Here is an 18,746-nt window from a genome sequence, read left to right as displayed (position 1 = left end):
GCTCCTGGCTTTTGGGGTCTCCCCCTGAGCCCCTGGCCCCATAGCCCTGGCCCCAGCCCCCCCCCCACCCTCTTATCACCCCCTTATCACCCCCCCAGACCCCTCCTCACCCCCTTATCACCCCCCCAGACCCCCCCACACCACCCCCCAGCCCCCTCATCACCCCCCCAGCCCCTCCCTCACCCCCTCAGACCCCCCCTTTACCCCCTCATCACCCCCCCAGACCCTCCACACCCCCTCATCACCCCCCCAGACCCCCCCTCACCCCCTTATCACCCCCTCCTCATCCCCCAGACCCCTCCTCACCCCCTTATCACCCCCCAGACCCCCCCCTCAATCCCTTAACACCCCCCCTCACCCCCTCATCACTCCCCCAGACCCCCCCCATCCCCTCATCACCCCCCCAACCCCCTTATCACCCCCCTAAACCCCCCTCACCCCCTCATCACCCCCCCAGACCCCCTTATCACCCCATTATCACCCCCCAGCCCCCTCCTCACCCCCTTATCACCCCCCCAGACCCCCTTATCACCCCCCCAGACCCCTCCTCACCCCCTTATCACCCCCCCAGCCCCCTCCTCACCCTACTCTCACCCCATTATCACCCCCTTATCACCCCCCCAGGACCCCCCCCCTCATGGATCCCGGCCGCCCGGGCCGCCAGCGGGCCCCCGATTGCGTCCGCCGCCAGAAACGCCGGGAGCTGGACGCCCGCCGCAGCAAGTGCCGAATCCGCCTGGGGGGCCACCTGGAGCAGTGGTGTCGCCTCAAGGAGCAGCTGGGCTTCGCCCTGCACTCCCAGCTGGCCAAATTCCTCCTCGACAGGTCCGTAGACCAGAAAACCCCCCAAAATACCCCAAAAAAAACCCCGTGGGGTCGGGCGACCTTCAGGTCGGTCACGCTGCCTCCTCCTTCCGCAGGTACAGCTCCCAGGGTTGTGTTTTGAGCCCAGGTAGGTGCCTTTTTCCCCCATGGATACCCCCCATCTACATTTTCTTTTATATTTTTTCACCCAAAATGCATTTATTGTGAAAATTCGCATTGCACAACACCCTTTCCTGGGAGGAGATGCTTGCGGCGGTGTGGGGATGGGGTCGCCGCGGAGGTGGCTCTTGCCCCGTTGGTTTGTTGGGGATGTTGGGCCCCTCCCCCAGCTGCTTTTTGGGGTCTTTGTGAGGTTTTGGGGTTGTGAAAGAAGGGAAGAAGCAGCTGTGAGGGTGCTCGTGGGGTGGGGACACCAGGAGGTTGGAGGTGGGGAGGTGGCAGAGGGAGATCTTTGACATTATCCCAACACCAAAAAATCTTTAATTGGGTTCGGAGAACCAAAAATCAACCCAAAAGTCGAATTTTTGGACCTGTTCATCACCGAATCGCTTATTTTTTTATGCCCTAACCCAGGACCAAGCACCCCAAACACCCCAGAACCCAGGGCAGAGGGAGCCCTTTGACGTTATCCCAACACCAAAAAATCTCTAATTGGGTTCACAGAACCAAAAATCAACCCAAAAGTCGAATTTTTGGACCTGTTCATCACCGAATCGCTTATTTTTTTATGCCCTAACCCAGGACCAAGCACCCCAAACACCCCAGAACCCAGGGCAGAGGGAGCCCTTTGACGTTATCCCAACACCAAAAAATCTCTAATTGGGTTCACAGAACCAAAAATCAACCCAAAAGTCGAATTTTTGGACCTGTTCATCACCGAATCGCTTATTTTTTTATGCCCTAACCCAGGACCAAGCACCCCAAACACCCCAGAACCCAGGGCAGAGGGAGCCCTTTGACGTTATCCCAACACCAAAAAAATCTTTAATTGGGTTCGGAGAACCAAAAATCAACCCAAAAGTCGAATTTTTGGACCTGTCCATCACCGAATCGCTTATTTTTTCATGCCCTAACCCAGGACCAAGCACCCCAGAACCCAGCCTTCTCCACGCCGATGCCTTGCAGCGCCTGGTCGCCCTCTCCCATGGCCATGGCCAAGAGTGTGGCTTCGTCCCCGACGTGAAACCCCCAGCCTCGGGCAGCCCAGCCCAGCTGGTGTGGGAGTGCGTGGCCGGTCACAGCTTCTCCTGGGGCGTCCCCACCGTGGCCGATGGCCAGCAGCCGTGGGGAGTCACCGAGGAAGATTTGGGGTCCAACTCCCCACCCGTCCCCAGGCGCCGGCGGTCGTTGCGGCGGGCAGGGCTCGTTGCCGAGCCCAAAGTGGACGGATCCAGCCCCAAAAAGGATGGTGCTGAAGCAGAGGTGGCAGCTTGGTCACCCGCTGGTGATGGAAACCAGAGGGAGGAGGCGGGTGAAAGCAGTGATGGAGGTGAGGTTGGGTGGTGGTCCTCCTCGTCTTCAGCTGGGAGGAAGGTGGGCTCCCGTGCTCTGCTCTCGTTTCACTGTTGGCCTCTTGTAGTCCAAATTAGAAGATTTTTGGGTGGTCCCAAGTCTCTTGTAGTCTAAAATTAGATCTTTGGGTGGTCCCAAGGCTCTGATAGTCCAAATTAGAAGACCTTTGGGTGGTCCCAAGTCTTTGGTAGTCCAAAAGTAGGTCTTTGGGTGGTCCCAAGTCTCTGGTAGTCCAAATTAGAAGACCTTTGGGTGGTCCCAAGTCTCTGGTAGTCCAAATTAGAAGACCTTTGGGTGGTCCCAAGTCTCAGGTAGTCCAAAAGTAGAAGACCTTGCTGACCCCACGTAGGTAGAGCTCTCAGAAGTTCCTCCATTTAGCCAAGATCAAGGAGAAAACCTTCTTCTTTCCTGTCTTAGCTACTTCAGAAGAGGTTGAACTTTCCAGGAGAGGATTTTGGAGTGACTTGGCCAGCAGAAGGGCACAATCTGCTCTCCAACACCTGCAGGCTCCCCGGTCCTGCTGCCAAATCCACTCCTCCTTCCTCTGCATCTCCAAGATTTTGGGTGAAAGAGCCCTGCCTTACCTCACCACCACTCCTTTTGTTTCCTCGCAGCTCCCCGAGGGCAGATGGAGGTGGCAACCACAGGACTGGACCATGAGAGGTGAGTGGCGGCCCTGTGGGGCTTTCCCCCAGCACAAAACACCAAAAATTGGCGTTTCCTGAGCTGAAGGTTGCACCTGAACGGGGTCATCCTCGAGCTCTTTGCACCCGTGGCATCTTCTGACGGCAACGCCACCATTTAATGAAGTTTCCGTAAAAAAATTACCGCTGGGACATAGCAGAGCTGATTTTGGCCGTTGCATTTTGGCAGCACACCCGTGTTGGAGGAGAAACCGGAGCAGGGCAACGCGTCTCAGGAGGAAGAGGAGGAAGAGGAGGACGAGGACTTCGCCGAGGACGATGACCTTGCCTACACCGATGACCTGCGTGATGAGAACTACCACCCATCTCTGGACAGGTGAAGAGTGCTTAGAGGCTGGTGGCCAACCGTGGCTCAGCGGTGGCCAACGGGGCCCAACCGTGCCCCAGCCGTGGTCAACGGGGCCCAATGGCAGCCAACGGTGGCCAACGGGGCCCAACCATGGTCAACAGGGCCCAATGGTGGCCAAGAGCGGCCAACCGTGCCCCAGATGTGGTCAACGGGGCCCAACTGTGCCCCAACAGTGGCCAACAGGGTCCAATGGTGGCCAACGGGGCCCAACCATGCCCCAACCATGGTCAACAGGGCCCAGTGGTGGCCAAGAGCGGCCAACCATGCCCCAAATGTGGTCAACGGGGCCCAACCGTGCCCCAACGGTGGCCAATGGGGCCCAACCGTGCCCCAACGGTGGCCAACAAGGCCCAATGGTGGCCAAGAGTGGTCAACCGTGCCCAATGAGGCCCAACCACACTCAACGGTGGCCAACCACCTAAACCATCTTGCCCATCCCGTGTCTCTCTTCTCCCCCAGCGACTCGGAGCTGCAGAGACGCCAAAGCCAGCCAAAATCCCGCAAGAAACCCGTGAAAGAGGAGCAGAGCCCGAGCGAGCCGAGCCCAATCGACTCCAGCCCAGCAGAAGAGAGGGGTGGGCGAGTCAGGTGAGCGGGGAAGACCACGGCGGTGGCTACTGAATGAGCATTTGGGGGCACCTTTGGACACGCTGCTGCTTTCTGGGCTGAGAAACCACACGGAAAACTACCCAAAAGTTGTAAAAATGCGTGAAGTTCAAGGGAGAGGGCTGCGTGTTTGCAAAGGGAGGTGACAAAGTCACCTGGTTTTAGTCCTCGTTGGGGCAGAGCTGCTGGCACCTGGCCCCATCTTGTGCTGGAGCTTGAGAGGAGGGATCTGGCTGCTGGTCTTGATGGGGGAGTCATTCACGGTGTCTCCTCTGCGGCCACGCACGTGCCTGCTGCTTTGGGTGCTTCAGCACCCAGCCTGGAGCTGGTCCCAAGCATGAGTAGCCACGGAGCAGAGATTTGGTGGCCTCCAGAGGGGTGAAACCACCTCCAGAACCACCGGAGGTGGTTTGGTTGCTCTGGTGGATGGTGAAAACCTTCTTCCAACCTCCTCACAGCAGCCTGGCCTTGCTGGAAGTTTGCAATCCACACGTGCAATCCCTCCTCTCCTCGCATAGGCGCGGGGACCGTCTGTATGGTTCCACACGGCCCAAAATCCCACGTTTCATCCCCACGCACAGGGCAGTGGCGCTTGGTTTTTGTCCTCCACGCGCGTGGCCGTGCTTCTTGGCTGGCAGCAATGTCACTGGGCTGTCACCCCAAACGAAACGGAGCCCGTGGTGATGGCAGCGCTCATCCAACCTCAAAGCCTTGGTCGAAGGACGTCCTACTCAGGACCAGAATTATTGAATTTGCAAGCACTTTGAGGCTGAGTTATGGTTTAGCCACTCCTGCCCAGCCACGTGGGCTCAAAAATTCCCTTTTTCACTCAAAATGAGACAGGAGGGTGGAGTAGTTGCTCAGTTCCAGGCGTCTTTTAAGCAGGAAGAGAAAATTTGTCTGCTCCCGTGAGGGTTGGTCTTGATGCTGGTCCCGTCCTTTGCCTCTCGGGTCTGACACACAAGGAGTCATCGTCACCTTCCTGGATTTTCTTCCAATACAAGGGCATTTACAAAAAATAAGTAAAAAACCCAACTTTTTACTTGGAGTTAGCTGGAGCGACCACTTATCTGCTCTTACCTTTGTGTGCCCTTGAGAGAAGACACCAAAACGCACCCCCCAAACCTTAGCAGGTAAGTATTGCACGCTTCCACGACGGTTTTTGTATTTATTTTTTCGCTTTGGCATGCTTTTACCACTTCGTTTCGCTTCTCAACGCCCTCCCTGTCTCTTGCAGGAGCTCAGGAGCCACCTAGGAGCTTGCTGGAAGAGAGGACGTGTTCCCAAAAAGTCGTTCCAGGAAGATAAATGGAATGGTAAATCTGGCATTTGCCTTTCTTCTCTCCTTTTTGGGTTACACCAAGGGATGCCAGGCACTCAAATTCAGTTTGACAGGAAAGGTTTGGTTTCGCTGCTCCCTGTTGATACCAAAAATTAAGTAAGAGAGGGATTTTTTCACACCTCTGTGGCATTTGGGGCTTCTGCACGCTTCCCACTTGTCACCCTCACGTTCAAACCCCAAAAAACCTCAAGATGGACCCAAAACCCTCTTGGGATTTTCAGATGTGGCTGATAAAAGCAGCTATTGACTTGCTTGTGCAAAAAGCAGGGTGGTGGGGAAGCTTTTAACACCCCTCCGAATTAAACCTGAGGTCAGTGGTGCGTTTTTGAGGAGTTTTATTACAGTTGTCGTACTCGGACTTAGAAAATTTACTTTTTTTCCCCCAGTTTTGGAGCAGCAACTGGAAGAATGGAGATAAAAGACTGTTCTAAGAAGAAAATATGGCTCATCCTCTTCTCGCTGCCCTACGGTAATGCCACCTTGAGCTGATAAAAAACACTTTGAGGAGATTGTAGACAAAGATGCCCAGCCCGTGTTTTTATTCAGATGCAGCCTGGCGTGGCCATCTATGAACAATCTCTTTCTTGCCCCATAAAAACATCAAATTTTTAAAAAAATCTCTCTCTGATTGCAGGATATCAGCCAGGAATAGCTGCTCTTTCCACAAAGCCATGGCTAAAGCTGAAAAAAACGCACAGATGAAACTTGTTTTGAGGGAAACGAGAACTCAGTGAGGTGGACACGAGGATGACGACAATCAGAGATGCACTAGGACACTTCCAAAAACCCTGTTAAAGGCTTTGTAACGAATAATAAAAGATTTTATTTCTCTTTACAGTGTCTGAAAGGTGCGTTTGTTAACCTCGTTGCCTGCTGCGAGGCCGGGGGGGAGAAATATTTCAGTGGCTTTCTGAAGTTTTTAAGACTTTCTGATGTTAAAAGGGGAAGAGTTGGCCAAAGGATGGTTTGGGCGTCCAAAGGATGGTTTGAACACCGTGGGTTTTTTTAGAAACCATCAACTGTGGCTGCTTTCCAGCTCCTCAGCTCTAAATTGAGGCGAGGAGAGGGGATTTTGGGGACAGGAGCCTCGCTCAAGACCTTTTTTTCCTCTTCCAGCTGCAAGCGGCGAACGCGGTCGTGCGACGAGGACGTGGCCCAGATCGGCCCCAAGAGGATCAGGTAGCGAGGGGTCTGGGAAGGGGAGGATGAAAAGGTGCAAATCAGCCCTTTTGGGGCATAAACCACCTGCTGGGACATTTTTCTTGTCCCTGCAGCAGCTCCTGCTGCGATGGGAGGCTCTTATTTGGCTAAAATTAAGCTTCTGGGGGATAAAAATGATTGGGGGAAGGAGGGAGATCGGCTGCTTTCTCAGCTCTCCGTGCTCACCCTGATAATTCCTCGCTCTTCCAGGAAGGCAGCGAAACGCGAGATCCTCCTGTGCGACTTCGAAGGCTGCGGCAAGATCTTCTCCAACCGCCAGTACCTGAACGTGAGGCCGGTGGTGGTGGGGTGGGAGGGCCCCAAATCCCTTTTCCGTGCACGGGAGGTTCAGCCGAGCGCCTTCATCCCTCCTGCTCCTTGCTTTGAGCCTCTGCTGCGGCCGCTTTTGAGCCAGATTTTGTCTCCTGCGCTCCATTTTTGACGTCTCTGCTCTTCTGAGATGGATTTGGAGATCCCAACTTTTTAATTCTTGGCTTTATTAACCAGCAGCTCGCTGCCTGCTCAGCCCAGGGGACTGCTCCCAGTCCCACCTTCTGTTTTGGATCAAAAAAGATGAATGTTGTAGCTGGAAGATGCCCCAGGGCTTCCTCCAAGCGCAGGTTCTTGGTGAGGGATTTTTGGGGTGGCCATCTTCACTCCTATCCTTTTTTTCCCCACGTTGCAGCACCACAAGAAGTACCAGCACGTTCACCAAAAGACCTTCACCTGCTCGGAGCCCAGCTGCGGCAAGTCCTTCAACTTCAAGAAGCACCTCAAGGAGCACGAGAAGCTGCACAGCGGTGAGCCAGCTGCCTCCATCCCTTCTTAGACGCCTTTCCCGGGCTGCTCCCACCTCCTTGACCCTATTTCCATACCAATACCTCCTGTTTGCTCCCTTTTTTGACCCGTTTACCTTCTAGACTACCACATCAGCTTGTTTTCCACCCCGGAGGTCCATCAATTTCTCGTTTCTCTCCATTTCTGTGCTGGCAAAGCATCCCGGCTCCTAAAACACACCCCAAAATCATCATCCGGGTTCCTTTTCGAGGCTGCAGCAGCCCCTAAACCACTTTTTTTTGTGGTTTTCCTCCTCCCTTGCAGACAAGCGGGACTACATCTGCGAGTTCTGCGCCCGCTCCTTCCGCACCAGCAGCAACCTGATCATCCACCGGCGCATCCACACGGGGGAAAAACCCCTGCAGTGAGTTCCAAATCCCATCCCCTAACGATTTGGGGTCACCTCGCTGGCGTCAGCGCTGCTCCACATCAGGTTTCCTGCTCCGCATCAGTTTTCCTGCTCCAGATCATGTTTCCTGCTCCAGCCAACGGCACCTGGATGCAAAATTCGGGGCGCAGGCACGGGGTTGATTGGAGGAAGCTTAAATTAAGCCATTTTCTGGAGGGTTTTGGGGGAGAGCAATGCATTTCCTTCCCTCTAGGGTGTGCTGAAGCCACGCAGAGCTGGCCTGAGGTTGCTCAGCTGATAAAAAAAATTGCAGCATCAAGATTCTCCCTCTGCACTCACTGGGGGATGGCACAAATTTACGTGCTTCCCCCATCTGCTTCCCTGCTTTATTTATTGTAGGTTTTTTCCCCTCTTACACCCCGTCCCGTTTCCTCCTAGGTGCGAGATCTGCGGCTTCACCTGCCGCCAGAAAGCCTCCCTCAACTGGCACATGAAGAAGCACGACGCCGACTCCTTCTACCAGTTCTCCTGCGACATCTGCGGCAAGAAGTTCGAGAAGAGGGACAACGTCACGGCCCACAAGAGCAAAAGCCACCCCGAAACCCCCGGAGGACCCCCCCAAGCCGTGCCAGCCTCACCTCCGAGCCTCCTGGGGGCTGGGATGGGGCAAACGGAGGCGCTCGGGGTCTTCGGGGCAGAGCAGGAGGAGCCCCCAAGCAGGGAGGATGAGGGAGAAGCGGAGAAAAGCGCTGCCTCGGCTGAATAAGGGCGGTTTTGGGGCAGAATCTGGGAAAGATGCTGGATGGTGGTGAGGTCGGTAGCAAAATTCCTCTCAGGACTCATCCAGCGGGGACCAAAATCCTCCTCGGAGGAGGGCAGGAGGTAAAAATGATGCTGGATCCTCCAGGAGGCACCGACCTCGCGTCCCAGTGCCAAAAAACAAGGAAAAAACATGAAAAAACAAGAAAAAACAAGAAAAAACAAGGGGCCAAACGAGGACGGGGGGGCAGAGGGGCTTCCCTGCTCCTCCAGGGAAGCAAAAATTCCCCCTCCTCACCTCCTTGCACGAGATGGGGGCTCGTTCTCTCGTTCTTCCTATATTTTGCAGCAGGATCCTCAATAAAAGAGTCGTTTTGTAGAAAATTACTGATTTGGCACGAAAAGCAGACAGGGTTTTTATTATCAGACCCAAGATCATCACGATTTAGGGCAATAAAAGGGGGCGAGTTGGGCTGGGAAGCCGAAAGTCGCCGGAGGGGATCCAAACTGGATGGGTTTTGGCGTCTCTGTACCTTTTCTGTACTTTTTTCCCTCTTTTTTCCCCCCAGCCCCGAAGTATTTGCAGTATTTATGTATCCGAGAAGACCCTCAGCCCAAGAAAATTGGGGGAAAAAAGATGTATTTAAGGATTTAAGGTGTTTTTTTTGGCACAGATTTATCTATTTTTGATGTGGAAAGGAGCTGCTGGAGCATCCGTGGTGCTTAAAATGGGGCTGGTTGTAGAAATTCAGCCTTGGACCCCAAAAAAGCAACGTAAATCTTCCAGGAACTTCCTTTTTTTGGGGTTTCAGGATCCATCCTACAGCGATGAGACACTTCCCAGGGGCTTGATGAAATATTTTAAGCAGCCAGACCCAAATCTGTCACAATTAGGGCTCACTTTGGCCTCTCTTCTCCCACTGAGGGGATGCTGAGCCCCATGCAGCCCCGTGACAGGGGTTCTTCCAGTCCCAGAGCAGCAAAAACCCAGCTCGAGGCCCCCAAAAAAGCCCTCCCCCTTTAAAATTTACCCCTTTGGGCAATGATGTTGAATATTTAACTCAGCCCCTGTGCAGCGTTGAAGCCTCTGAGCGCCAGGAGCTGCACAAACCCCATTAAAAATCCCCCCGTGCTCGCAGGAGCTGAGCTTTTTGAGGTTTTTAAGGGCAAACACGAGATGGGGGGGGCTCCAAAAAAACCCCTCCGTGGAGGAAACGAGGCCCCAGCTCACGGTGGGAGGGAGGAGACAGCAGCAGCGTGGCCCCGGGGAGCGATTTTTCCTCCTGTCCCACGTTTTGGGCCCAAAAACCACAGGAGGAGGCGCTGGGTTGGTTTTTTTTTTGTGTTTTTTTTTTTTTTTAATTTTGCACAGCAACTTTTATTTCCCCACTAAACAGAGTAAACAGGGCAAAGAGACGTAACAGCATCGCGAGGGGGGGGGGGGGGGGGCACACGAGGGTGTAAGCACGCGCGAGGTCACACCTAAAAACGAGCCTTCCCCCCCCCCTGCCCCCCACCACGCAGCCAAAATCCCCCAAACTGAGCCCAAAAGCTGGCTGCATCGAGACTCCTGGTCAGCAGCTTTTGGGGTGGCACCCAGCACCCCGAGCTCGCCCTGCCTCGCCCCTATAAACCTTCAGCAATGGGAACGGGGAGAAGATCGCGGGGTTTTTGCTCTCTAGTGGCAGCAAAAGACAGGCTGGGCCCCTTCCCGAGGAAGGGAAAAGCGAGAACAGGGGGAAAAAACTGCTAAAAAGGTGACCTGCAGAGCAACGGTGTCAGAAATGGGGGCTTGGGTACGGTACCTTTCCTCCTCACACAGGTTTTCTAGCCCTCGACAGCTTTCCGGGGTGCACGAAGCAGGCGGCTTTGCTACGGGGTGAAGGCAGGAAGCGAGGAAAACCCCCCCGAACGGGGCTCTTCTCCCTGGTTTGCCACGGGGGGCAGCCAGCTTAAAAGAACGAGAAGGGAAAAGGGTTGCTTATAGGGCAGGCCGGAGCGTGAGGAAAGAGGAGAAAAAGAACCTCAGAGAGGGGCTACGTAAGCAGCCGGGTTTGTCCACCCTCAACGGTTGGTGCCCCCAGAAAACCTTTTTCGGGGTAAAAGCGACCCAAACGGTTTTTTTTTGTTTTTAAAAACGAGAGAACAAAAAGATGAAACTCCCCCCCTAAAGCTGAACTAGGAGAACACGGACGAGTTTTGGGGGCTTTTTGTCTGAAAGCAAGGGGGGAAAAAAGGGGAAGGGGATCGGGGCACTACTTGCAGGTCACCTCGGGGAGGGAGGGAAGGAGAAAAGAAATGAGAGGGGTCAATTGCAAAGGGAGAGCGAGGAGCCCACATAAAAGAGCCAGAAGAAAGGGAAGATCTTTTCGGTGAAAACGGCGGTGAAGGTGAAGATGGGAGCCATGTTATCGGCGTTGTAAAACGCCACCCAGCCGCCCTCGTAGTCCAGGTACACCCCGATCTTCCTGGGCCTCTCGCAAAGGGACAAGGGCGTCTCCGGGGAGGTGAAAGCCTGGTACTGATCCCAATTCTTCCCCTTCCAGTTCAACCCCACCGCCCAAATCCCTTCCTCGGGTGCGAAGTCGATTTTCTCCTTCCTCCGCACCGACTCGCGGGCCGCCCCCAGCACCCAGCTCTCCCCGTCGCCCACCTCCACCTCCCAGTAATGCCTCCCAGCCACGAAACCCTCGGCCGCCAGCACGCAGAAGGAATAATCGAATCTTTTGGGGTTGGCAGGCAGCTCCTGGGGGGCGCTCCGCAGCCTCACGCTCCTCTTGTCCTCCGACAGCACCAGGTAGGGGTTGGCCGTGTCCGGATCCAGAGAGAGATCGCCTGGAAGGAGATGAGAACGTGAGAATCAGCAAGAAAAAAAAAACCTTTTCCACCCTAAATTTGGATTTATGGGCCCAACCAGACGAGGCCAGCAGCAGGGATGTCACCAGCAAGGAGATTTATGCCCAAAAAGCCACGTGGGAGCAAAACTCAGGACCCTTTGGTAATTAAAACAGAAATTTGGGTGTGCCATCCTGCAAGCCTGCAGGCTTGCTGTCCCAAAAATAGAAATTTGGGGGCAAAAATGGTGTTTTTAGTCGGTGCCACGTGCCAGAGAGGAAGGAGAATAAAGATCCTTGGGTTTAAGGGTTGCTCTTGCCCTCCAGAGGCCCGGGAGGAGCAGAGGCTGCTCAATTTGGGTCTTTCCTTCCCCTGCCACCACAAAGCCAGGCAGGGAAACTGCAGCTTCAGCCCCGAACCAAACGCCGAGGATTCAAAGTCCACCTCGGAGCAAAATCAACCCCCCCCGAGCCGTGCCAAAGGTCTCCGCGCTCGGGGTAGAGCAGAGCAGCTCAATATTCCTCTTAACCCTGCAGTTTCCTAATAAAATTTTGAAATTTGGGCCTTTTCTGGGCTCTTCCAGCAGCTGGATCATTTCTTTGCCTCTTTTTTTCGCGGCACCAGTGAGTTTTTGCTTCTCCTGACCTCTCAAAGGCCTTATCTCAAAGGTTTTTCCCCCTGAAAAGCTGAAAATGAGTTCAGAGCTGCAAAAATAACGGTCAGACTGCCCCGTAAAGAAGCCAAACTGCTCACCTGTATCGTTCTCCAACTCAAACCGAAGGTTTTCTGCAGGAAAAGAAAGAAATTTAGGTTCATTTACGCGTGGGGAATCCCCAGGGATTACCTACAAGCACATATCCTTGCTCCCTGCCTCGTGGCAAGCCACCAAACACGACTGTGTGAACCCACAACGAGTTTTCCAAGCAGAAACCCAAAGGAAACGTGATTTTCAAGCAAAAAGAGCTTCGATTTTTCAAGGAAAAGCTCCTCAAACCATAAAAGCTCTCCCCCAAAGGGCAAAACAAACGAGAGCACAGCCCTCGTTCTCTGTTTAGAGAAATTAATCACAAGGGAAACGCTTTTAAAGGTTTTTTTTTCCTCAGTGCTCACCCTTGAACTCCAGCAGGACCTCTTTCAGCACCGCGCTCTTCTGGGAGAAGCTCTTCAGTTTCTTCTCCAGCTCGGCAAAGCCGGCCTCCGGCTTGCAAAACATCCAGCTCTCAAAGCTGGGGAGAAAAAAAGCAGAATTAGGAGCCCTCTGGAAAAAAGAGGGCTCCTCCCAGTTAAACCAGCAAGGGCCCAGTTCGCTCACCTGCTTCCAGCCGTGGTGACAACCTGGAGAGAGGAAAAAAAAGCCCCAGTCAGTCCCACAAGCTCCAAAATCCACCCCAAAACCAGCCCCTTCCCCTCAGGGGTCAGCTCCCCGTTGGTGTTTCAAGGGCAGGGAGCAGAGGGACTCACAAGAATGGCAAAATTCGTGTTTTTCACCCCCCTTTTCCTTTTTAGGGTGAGAGGGGGCGAAAAAAACAAATCCACAAATCTTAAAAATTAAGAAAAAAATCACGATTGCCATCAAGCTGCCAAGATTAAGATTCAGGATGAATTGATGATGAATTAAGAGAGAAACAGATATCTGGGAGATTTATTTTGATATTTTTCAGTCCTTGGCCCCAAAAGGGGCCAAAAAAGATTTTTGAGGGTCGATTTTATACCCACAGCTGTGGGGAGTTTTAGGAGGGGGCAGAAGAAGAGCAGCTCTGCAGGAAGCCAAGAAAACCCTGCATTAATCAGAGTTAATTAAGGATCCCAACCCCAAATTGCTCCCCAGCAGAGCACATCAGCACCCCACAGTCTCTGTTACAGGGTTTTTTACCCCAAGGGTGCCAGAGCAGAGCTTTTTGGGGTTTTACACCCTGCTATACCATTATCTATGGGTTGGGAGGATGCATCCCAAGTTTCTCACCTGCCCGGACTGGTTCCCGGGGCCGTTTTCTCCTCCCTGCTCCCCCAGCAGCTTATCGAGCTGGGCGATCTCCTCGGAGAGCCTGGAGACGCTCTCATCTCTCCTCTTCACGATGTCTCTGTCTAATTCCTCCAGGCGGGACAGCAGGAGCTGCTCCTTCTCCTCCAGGAAACCTCGCAGCTCCTTGCACTCGGCCACGATCTTCTGCCTCTCCACTTCCGTCTGCTTCTAAAAACCCCAGGAGGGGGAAAATTTTGTGAGAAAAGCAGCCCCGGAGGGAATGGGGAAGGTTTCGGGAAGTCCCTCGCCCCCCCCAGGCGCTCACCAGCAAGTCTTCGCTCTGCTTCTCCCTCTCGGCCTTGGCTTCTTCGCGTCCTTTCCGCAGGGAGCTCAGATGTTCCTGCGGCACCTCCTGGAAGGAGGAAGAGATCTGAGGAGAATTTAGGGGGGATTAGGAACACGGAGGAAAAAGATAGGAAGGAATTCCCTCCAGTCCCGCTGCCACAAGGGGCTAAATTTCATCGAAGATGATTTTTTTTTGCAGCTAAAGGCAGCATTAACCCAAATTGGGGTGAAATCAGCTCTGCACCACGTCCTCCCTCTCTCACCTTATCCTCATCCTTTTGTTTTGGGCATACAAAAAAAACAACAAACAACTAAAAAGCAGCCTGAGCAGCTCAGAGCCAGGTAAAGCAGGAAAAAGAAAGAGAAACGAGCACGGGGTGGGGGAAAACAACCCAACTTTTAGCTCCCTGTAAAGGCAAACCACTAACCCACGAATAAAACCCTTCTGCAGGGATCAGCTTTCACCTCCTGGCCCCATCGGGGTCTCGGGGGGGCGGTTCTGGCCACCACATTAAGTTCGTTAACGGCTTAGTTCGTTAACTAAGTTCGTTAACTGCAAAGCAAACCGCAGCGCCCGGCCTCGTTGAAGTCACTTGACCCCCCGACGAAGCAGCTCCTAGCAACGCCGAATAAAAAGCAGCAGGGAAGACGCCCCGGCGGGGCTTTTTGGGGAAAGAAAACCCTAAAAAAGGGGTTTTGCTACGAGCTGGGAGGTGAGGGAGGGCACGAACGCGGGCTCGCTGCCTGGCACCGCGTGGAAAGTCACGATCGAGGCGTGAGATTAAAGCAAAGGGCAGAAAAACAGGGCGCAGGCTGCAAGCTGCGCCTGATGGGAAACCATTTTTTTTTAAAAAAAAAGCACAAAGGCAGATTAACGAGGCAAAAAAACAGGGCAGCACTCGATGGCGGAGCTGCCTGGAGATGTCGCCGTGCTAAAAAAGGACAAGATCCCAAATTTGGGGTGAGCGACGGCGGCTCAAGCTCCAGCTCCCCCACTAAAAAGTCATTTTCATCCCCGGGGTGAAAATTAAAAAGCCCCTGCACTCAATCTGGTCTGAAAAAAAACAGTATAAAAACGGGAATTGAAGAATTAACGGGTGGTTTTAATGCTCGGTGGTGCAAGATCTCCCCGGTGCCACCCTCCCTTCCTCCTCCTCCAGCTGCTGCTGCGCAGTAAGCGCCCGCTGCCCGGCCGGCATCTTGCTTTTCTCCTCCCCGACCAAGAAACTGAGGCCTGGCTGCTCAGATTCGGCTCGCCCGCCCCCAAATCCCTCGTTATTCTCCCCAAAAAGCCCCCTCAGGGCAAGGAGGAGGGCGTCCCTTTCTCCACCGCGGAGATCCGGCTCCTGCGTCACGTTCCCCAACCGCCCTGGGCTGTTTTTTGTTTTTTTATTTGCAGGGAAAAAAAGCTTCTCCTACGGGATTCCTGCTGCATTTTTTTTGCCCCAAATCACGCTCAATACTGAAAAAAATCCCTATCCCCATCCCAAAGAGGCCAGCTGCATGCTTAATGCTTACTCCAGGGGGATTTCTGCTCGGGGACGTGGCAGGTGAGGATTTGGGGTCGCCTGGTGTTGTTTTGCACACTCACACCCTCACAAAGGCGACCCCGTGCCACTTGATCTCCGTGTTATTCAGCACGGGAGACAAAACCAGCCAGCCCCAGGCCAGCTCAGTCCCTCCCAGTATCCTCCCAGTTAACCCCAGCGCCATTTTGAATGGGGGACGTTCCCCCTGACCCGATCCTACTGCACGAGGTCAGCCCTCACCCCAATATTTCCCCCCATCCTGGGGGGTGTTTGGGACCCTACTGCTCCCCATATCCTGCCCCACCACATAGGGCAGCACCTACCTCGGAAAGGGGTCCCTATATAAGCCCCCACAGCCCTGTAGGGGACCCCATTAAGCATGGGGGGCAGCCCCAGAGCACTGCACCCCATATAGATGCGAGTTAGGGGTTCCATATCCCCGATAAAAGCTTCCTAATGTGTTTAAAACCTAGAGGGGGGTCACTTTTACACCCTGCTGTGTGTGTAGAGGGGGTCCCATGGGATTTAGGGTGCACTGCTCCACGTGGGGTGCCCATATCACACCCCCACATTTAACAGGGCTGCTTCCCTTTCACAGAACAATGTTTCTTATTGTATCTCCCACCCTCAACAAACCCAAATTCACCAAAAATGGGGTCCCCACCGCACCCCATTTTTATTAGGGTAGGGGGGGGCTCCTCTACCGAGCCCCCCACCGCACCCTCACCCCCAGAAGACCCCAATCACCCCCCGGGGGGCTGCTCCCCGTTGCATCCCCCCACCCACCCCATAACCCGTTTGGGGGGTGCCCCCAGGCTGCTCCCCGGCTCACCTCGGCGGCGTGGGCCGCCTCCTCGGCGGGCAGCACGGTGTGGGTGCGGTGCTCCCGGGAGAGGTGGCAAACCACGCAGACGGCCCGACGGTCCTGCACGCAGAAAAGCCGCAAGGGTTCACCGTGCCGGGGACACCGCGGAGGCCCTGGGGGACCCGGCGGAGCGGCGGCGGGCAGAGGCGGAGAAGGGGCTGGAGGCCCCGGAGGTGGCTCGGCAGGGCCGGGGGGCAGCCCCAGCTGGCGGACGATGTGGACGATGTTGCCGAGGGAGCGGTTGGGGCGGAAGAGCCGCTGCGGCACCGGTTCCCGGCACTGCGGGCAGCAGAGGCGCCGCGCCGAGTCCTCCCAGCACTGGGTGACGCAGGCCCGGCAGAAGTTGTGGCCGCACTCGGCCACCAGCACCGGGTCGGTGAAGTACTCCAGGCACACCGGGCACGTCAGCTCGTCCTGCAGGCTGCGGGCGGCGCTGCAGGGAGCCGGCGGCACGGCGGGGGGAGCGGGCGGCGCCTCCATGTCGGAACCTTCCCCCTTTCCTCCCCCCCCTCCTTCAACCACTGCCACGAGCAGCGCTGCGCTCCGAGCTCCGCTCCCCTCCGCGCCGCCGCCCCGACTGGCGGCCGCTGGGGGCGGGGCCGCGCATGCGTGCGGCGAGGGGGCGGGGCCGAGCATGCGCGGTGCGCGGGGGGAGCAGGCGGGAGGGGGAGTGCGCCTGCGCGGAGGGGGGAAAGGGGGCGGGGCTTACCGAGGGTTGAGGGGGGCGGGGCTGTGAGGGGGCGGGGTTTGGTTCCTATAGGGTCGGGGGGGGGGAGGACCCCAAGGACCCCCTATGGAAGGGAATTTGGGAAAGATTTGGGGTTGTTTATAGGGTTTTGGAGCTTTGTAGGGTGGTGGGAGGGGAGAGCACGCCTCTGACCCTATAGGGTGCTGGGGGGGGGTGCCTTAATGCCTATAGGGGCTATAGGAGCCATGCACATCCCCCCCAAGCACCTTAATGTCTATAGGGTCTATAGAATCCATGCATATCCCCCCCAAGCACCATAGGGTCTATAGAATCCATGCACACACACAGCACCTTAGTGTCTATAGGGTCTATAGGAGCCCTGCACATCCCCCCCCAGCACCTCAGTGTCTATAGGGTCTATAGGAGCCATGCACATCCCCCCCCAGCACCTCAGTGTCTATAGGGTCTATAGGAGCCATGCACATCCCCCCCCAGCACCTCAGTGTCTATAGGGTCTATAGGAGCCCTGCACATCCCCCCCCAGCACCTCAGTGTCTATAGGGTCTATAGGAACCATGCACACAAACGCAGAGCACCCTACAGACACTAAGATGCTGGGGGGTGGGTGTGCATGGCTTCTTATCAGGTGCTGGGGGGATCCTATATGGTATGGGGAGAGGGGAATGTCTCTGTCCCTATAGGGTGCTGAGGGGGTGTGCCTTAGTGTCTATAGGGTCTGTAGAAGACGTGCACAGACACACACATCTTGGTGTCTATAGTGTTGCATAATGCTGCATCCAGCTCCACGATCCCAAAATGCTCCGTTCACTCCCTGAAAACACGCCTCAAATGCACGTTTATCCGCATCTTAACCCGTCCCTGCGAAACAGCTGCCATTAAGTCACGCATTAATAATCACAATCATCGTCTCCCTGTCTCAACTTCCAACTACAAAGTGACTTTGTTGGGCTGGACGCTGGCAATCTGCTATTTTTAAATTATTCTTAATGTTTGGGGTTCTTTGCCGACAGTGTCACCACAGGGCACGTGAGGCCGGAGCTGTCCCCCTCTTCTGCCGTCACGTTCTTCCATTTTTCTTGATTTTTCCCCTCAGCTGGCACCACAGGAAGTGCCGGAGGGAAAGCACGTTTTTGGGGATGGAAAATTAAAGGAGGTTAATTGGCTCTGACGCCAGCAAGGTCCCGGTTTTGGGGTGCCTATGGCGCAGAGAAGCATCCCGGGGTATTGAGGTGGGTGCTTGAAACCTGCCCCAACCACCCCGGTGACATTTAATTTCAAACGCATCTTCTCAGATGTAATTAAGCCTTAATACCATAAGCCATTTGCATGTCCTGCCTTGGCTTTTTGTCATTTTTAAACCAGCTTTTATTTCTAACAAGAGGAGACACCATGTCCAGCGAGGAGTGTTTGGAGCCATGCTGGGTCACAGGTGTCCTGTTTCACCTCAAAAATAAGCATTTTAGGGAAATTTGACACTGGGTTTGCACCCCTGTCACCCAGCAGCCAGGTTTCCTGTGCAAATGATTAAAAATTGCAAAGTAGAAGTTGGAGAAGCATGAGACAGATGGAGGATTTAATACCAGGATTTCCCTGCCTTTTTTTACATTTTCCTCACTGTCTCTGGTGAAATTTGCTCTGACGAGGAGGTAGGTGTGGGAAATGCTACTTTCTGGTGGTGGTTTGGATGGGGTGGGCTAGAATTTGGGGTGAAAAACTGCAAATTTGGGGCCTGCGTGCTGGGATCTCCTCAGGGAGGAGGTGCCCGCTTCCAAAATGGCGGCGCCGTGCCCGCTTCCAAAATGGCGGCCGCGTGCCCTCCTTCAAAATGGCCGCCTCGCCCTCAGGCAGGGCAAGAGGAGAAGATGGCTGCGGCCTCCCCCTCCCTAAAGGGCCGTCGGGGCGAGTAGGGCGAGATGGCTGCTTCCTCCCTTTTTGCTTGAGGAAAGCCTTGCTCAAGATGGCCCCCTGGGGCGGGGGAATGAGACCTTGGTGTTCATCTTGGGTGAGGGCAGCCATT

The 18,746-nt window shown here is 54.8% G+C and overlaps 2 protein-coding genes and 1 long non-coding RNA gene across 4 annotated transcripts in view; 2 read left to right on the top strand and 1 right to left on the bottom strand.

Annotated features, from left to right (window-relative positions):
• LOC311220387 (zinc finger protein 692-like) overlaps positions 1–8,689 on the top strand; it is a gene marked incomplete at its 5' end in the record, with an annotated part of 9,073 nt that extends 384 nt beyond the window's left edge. Inside the window, 11 exons of the mRNA XM_084303895.1 lie at positions 572–825; positions 921–952; positions 1,904–2,314; positions 2,952–3,000; positions 3,211–3,357; positions 3,850–3,978; positions 6,455–6,517; positions 6,749–6,827; positions 7,224–7,338; positions 7,640–7,739; positions 8,163–8,689. Of these exons, the coding sequence (XP_084160021.1) occupies positions 572–825; positions 921–952; positions 1,904–2,314; positions 2,952–3,000; positions 3,211–3,357; positions 3,850–3,978; positions 6,455–6,517; positions 6,749–6,827; positions 7,224–7,338; positions 7,640–7,739; positions 8,163–8,490 (1,707 nt within the window). The 3' untranslated portion in view covers positions 8,491–8,689. The remainder of the gene's footprint in view (positions 1–571; positions 826–920; positions 953–1,903; positions 2,315–2,951; positions 3,001–3,210; positions 3,358–3,849; positions 3,979–6,454; positions 6,518–6,748; positions 6,828–7,223; positions 7,339–7,639; positions 7,740–8,162) is intronic.
• On the top strand, positions 5,160–6,133 carry LOC311220450. The gene is made up of 3 exons (XR_014619224.1): positions 5,160–5,312; positions 5,725–5,807; positions 5,973–6,133. It is a non-coding gene; the product is annotated as an uncharacterized lncRNA (long non-coding RNA).
• A 182-nt stretch (positions 8,690–8,871) lies between the features above and the next one.
• On the bottom strand, positions 8,872–16,586 carry LOC311220424 (E3 ubiquitin-protein ligase TRIM7-like). 2 transcript variants are annotated; one of them, XM_084303946.1, is made up of 7 exons: positions 15,988–16,586; positions 13,607–13,711; positions 13,282–13,509; positions 12,631–12,653; positions 12,429–12,544; positions 12,072–12,104; positions 8,872–11,318 (listed from the first exon to the last, which is right to left on the bottom strand). In XM_084303946.1, exons 1-7 carry the CDS (start codon positions 16,498–16,500, stop codon positions 10,792–10,794), a joined length of 1,545 nt encoding a protein of 514 aa, XP_084160072.1. In that variant the 5' UTR covers positions 16,501–16,586; the 3' UTR covers positions 8,872–10,791. The 2 variants fall into 2 exon arrangements, with proteins under 2 accessions (XP_084160072.1, XP_084160073.1); XM_084303947.1 differs by having other exon boundaries at positions 13,607–13,693.
• Positions 16,587–18,746: the final 2,160 nt, after the last annotated feature.

The sequence above is a fragment of the Netta rufina genome (genome assembly GCF_964035555.1).
Source record: "Netta rufina genome assembly, chromosome: 31".
Taxonomy (NCBI): domain Eukaryota; kingdom Metazoa; phylum Chordata; class Aves; order Anseriformes; family Anatidae; genus Netta; species Netta rufina.
This window is presented reverse-complemented; position numbering and strand designations above follow the sequence as displayed.

What these genes read in the sequence shown, in the direction of transcription:
- LOC311220424 (XM_084303946.1), bottom strand. Translation starts at nt 16,500, where the DNA reads ATGGAGGCGCCGCCCGCTCCCCCCGCCGTGCCGCCGGCTCCCTGCAGC. An exon ending in AGCAGAGCGAAGACTTGCTG is followed by an intron (nt 13,510 to 13,606) that starts GTGAGCGCCTGG and finishes TGGGGTTTTTAG; the next exon opens with AAGCAGACGGAAGTGGAGAG. An exon ending in GTCACCACGGCTGGAAGCAG is followed by an intron (nt 12,545 to 12,630) that starts GTGAGCGAACTG and finishes TTTTCTCCCCAG; the next exon opens with CTTTGAGAGCTGGATGTTTT.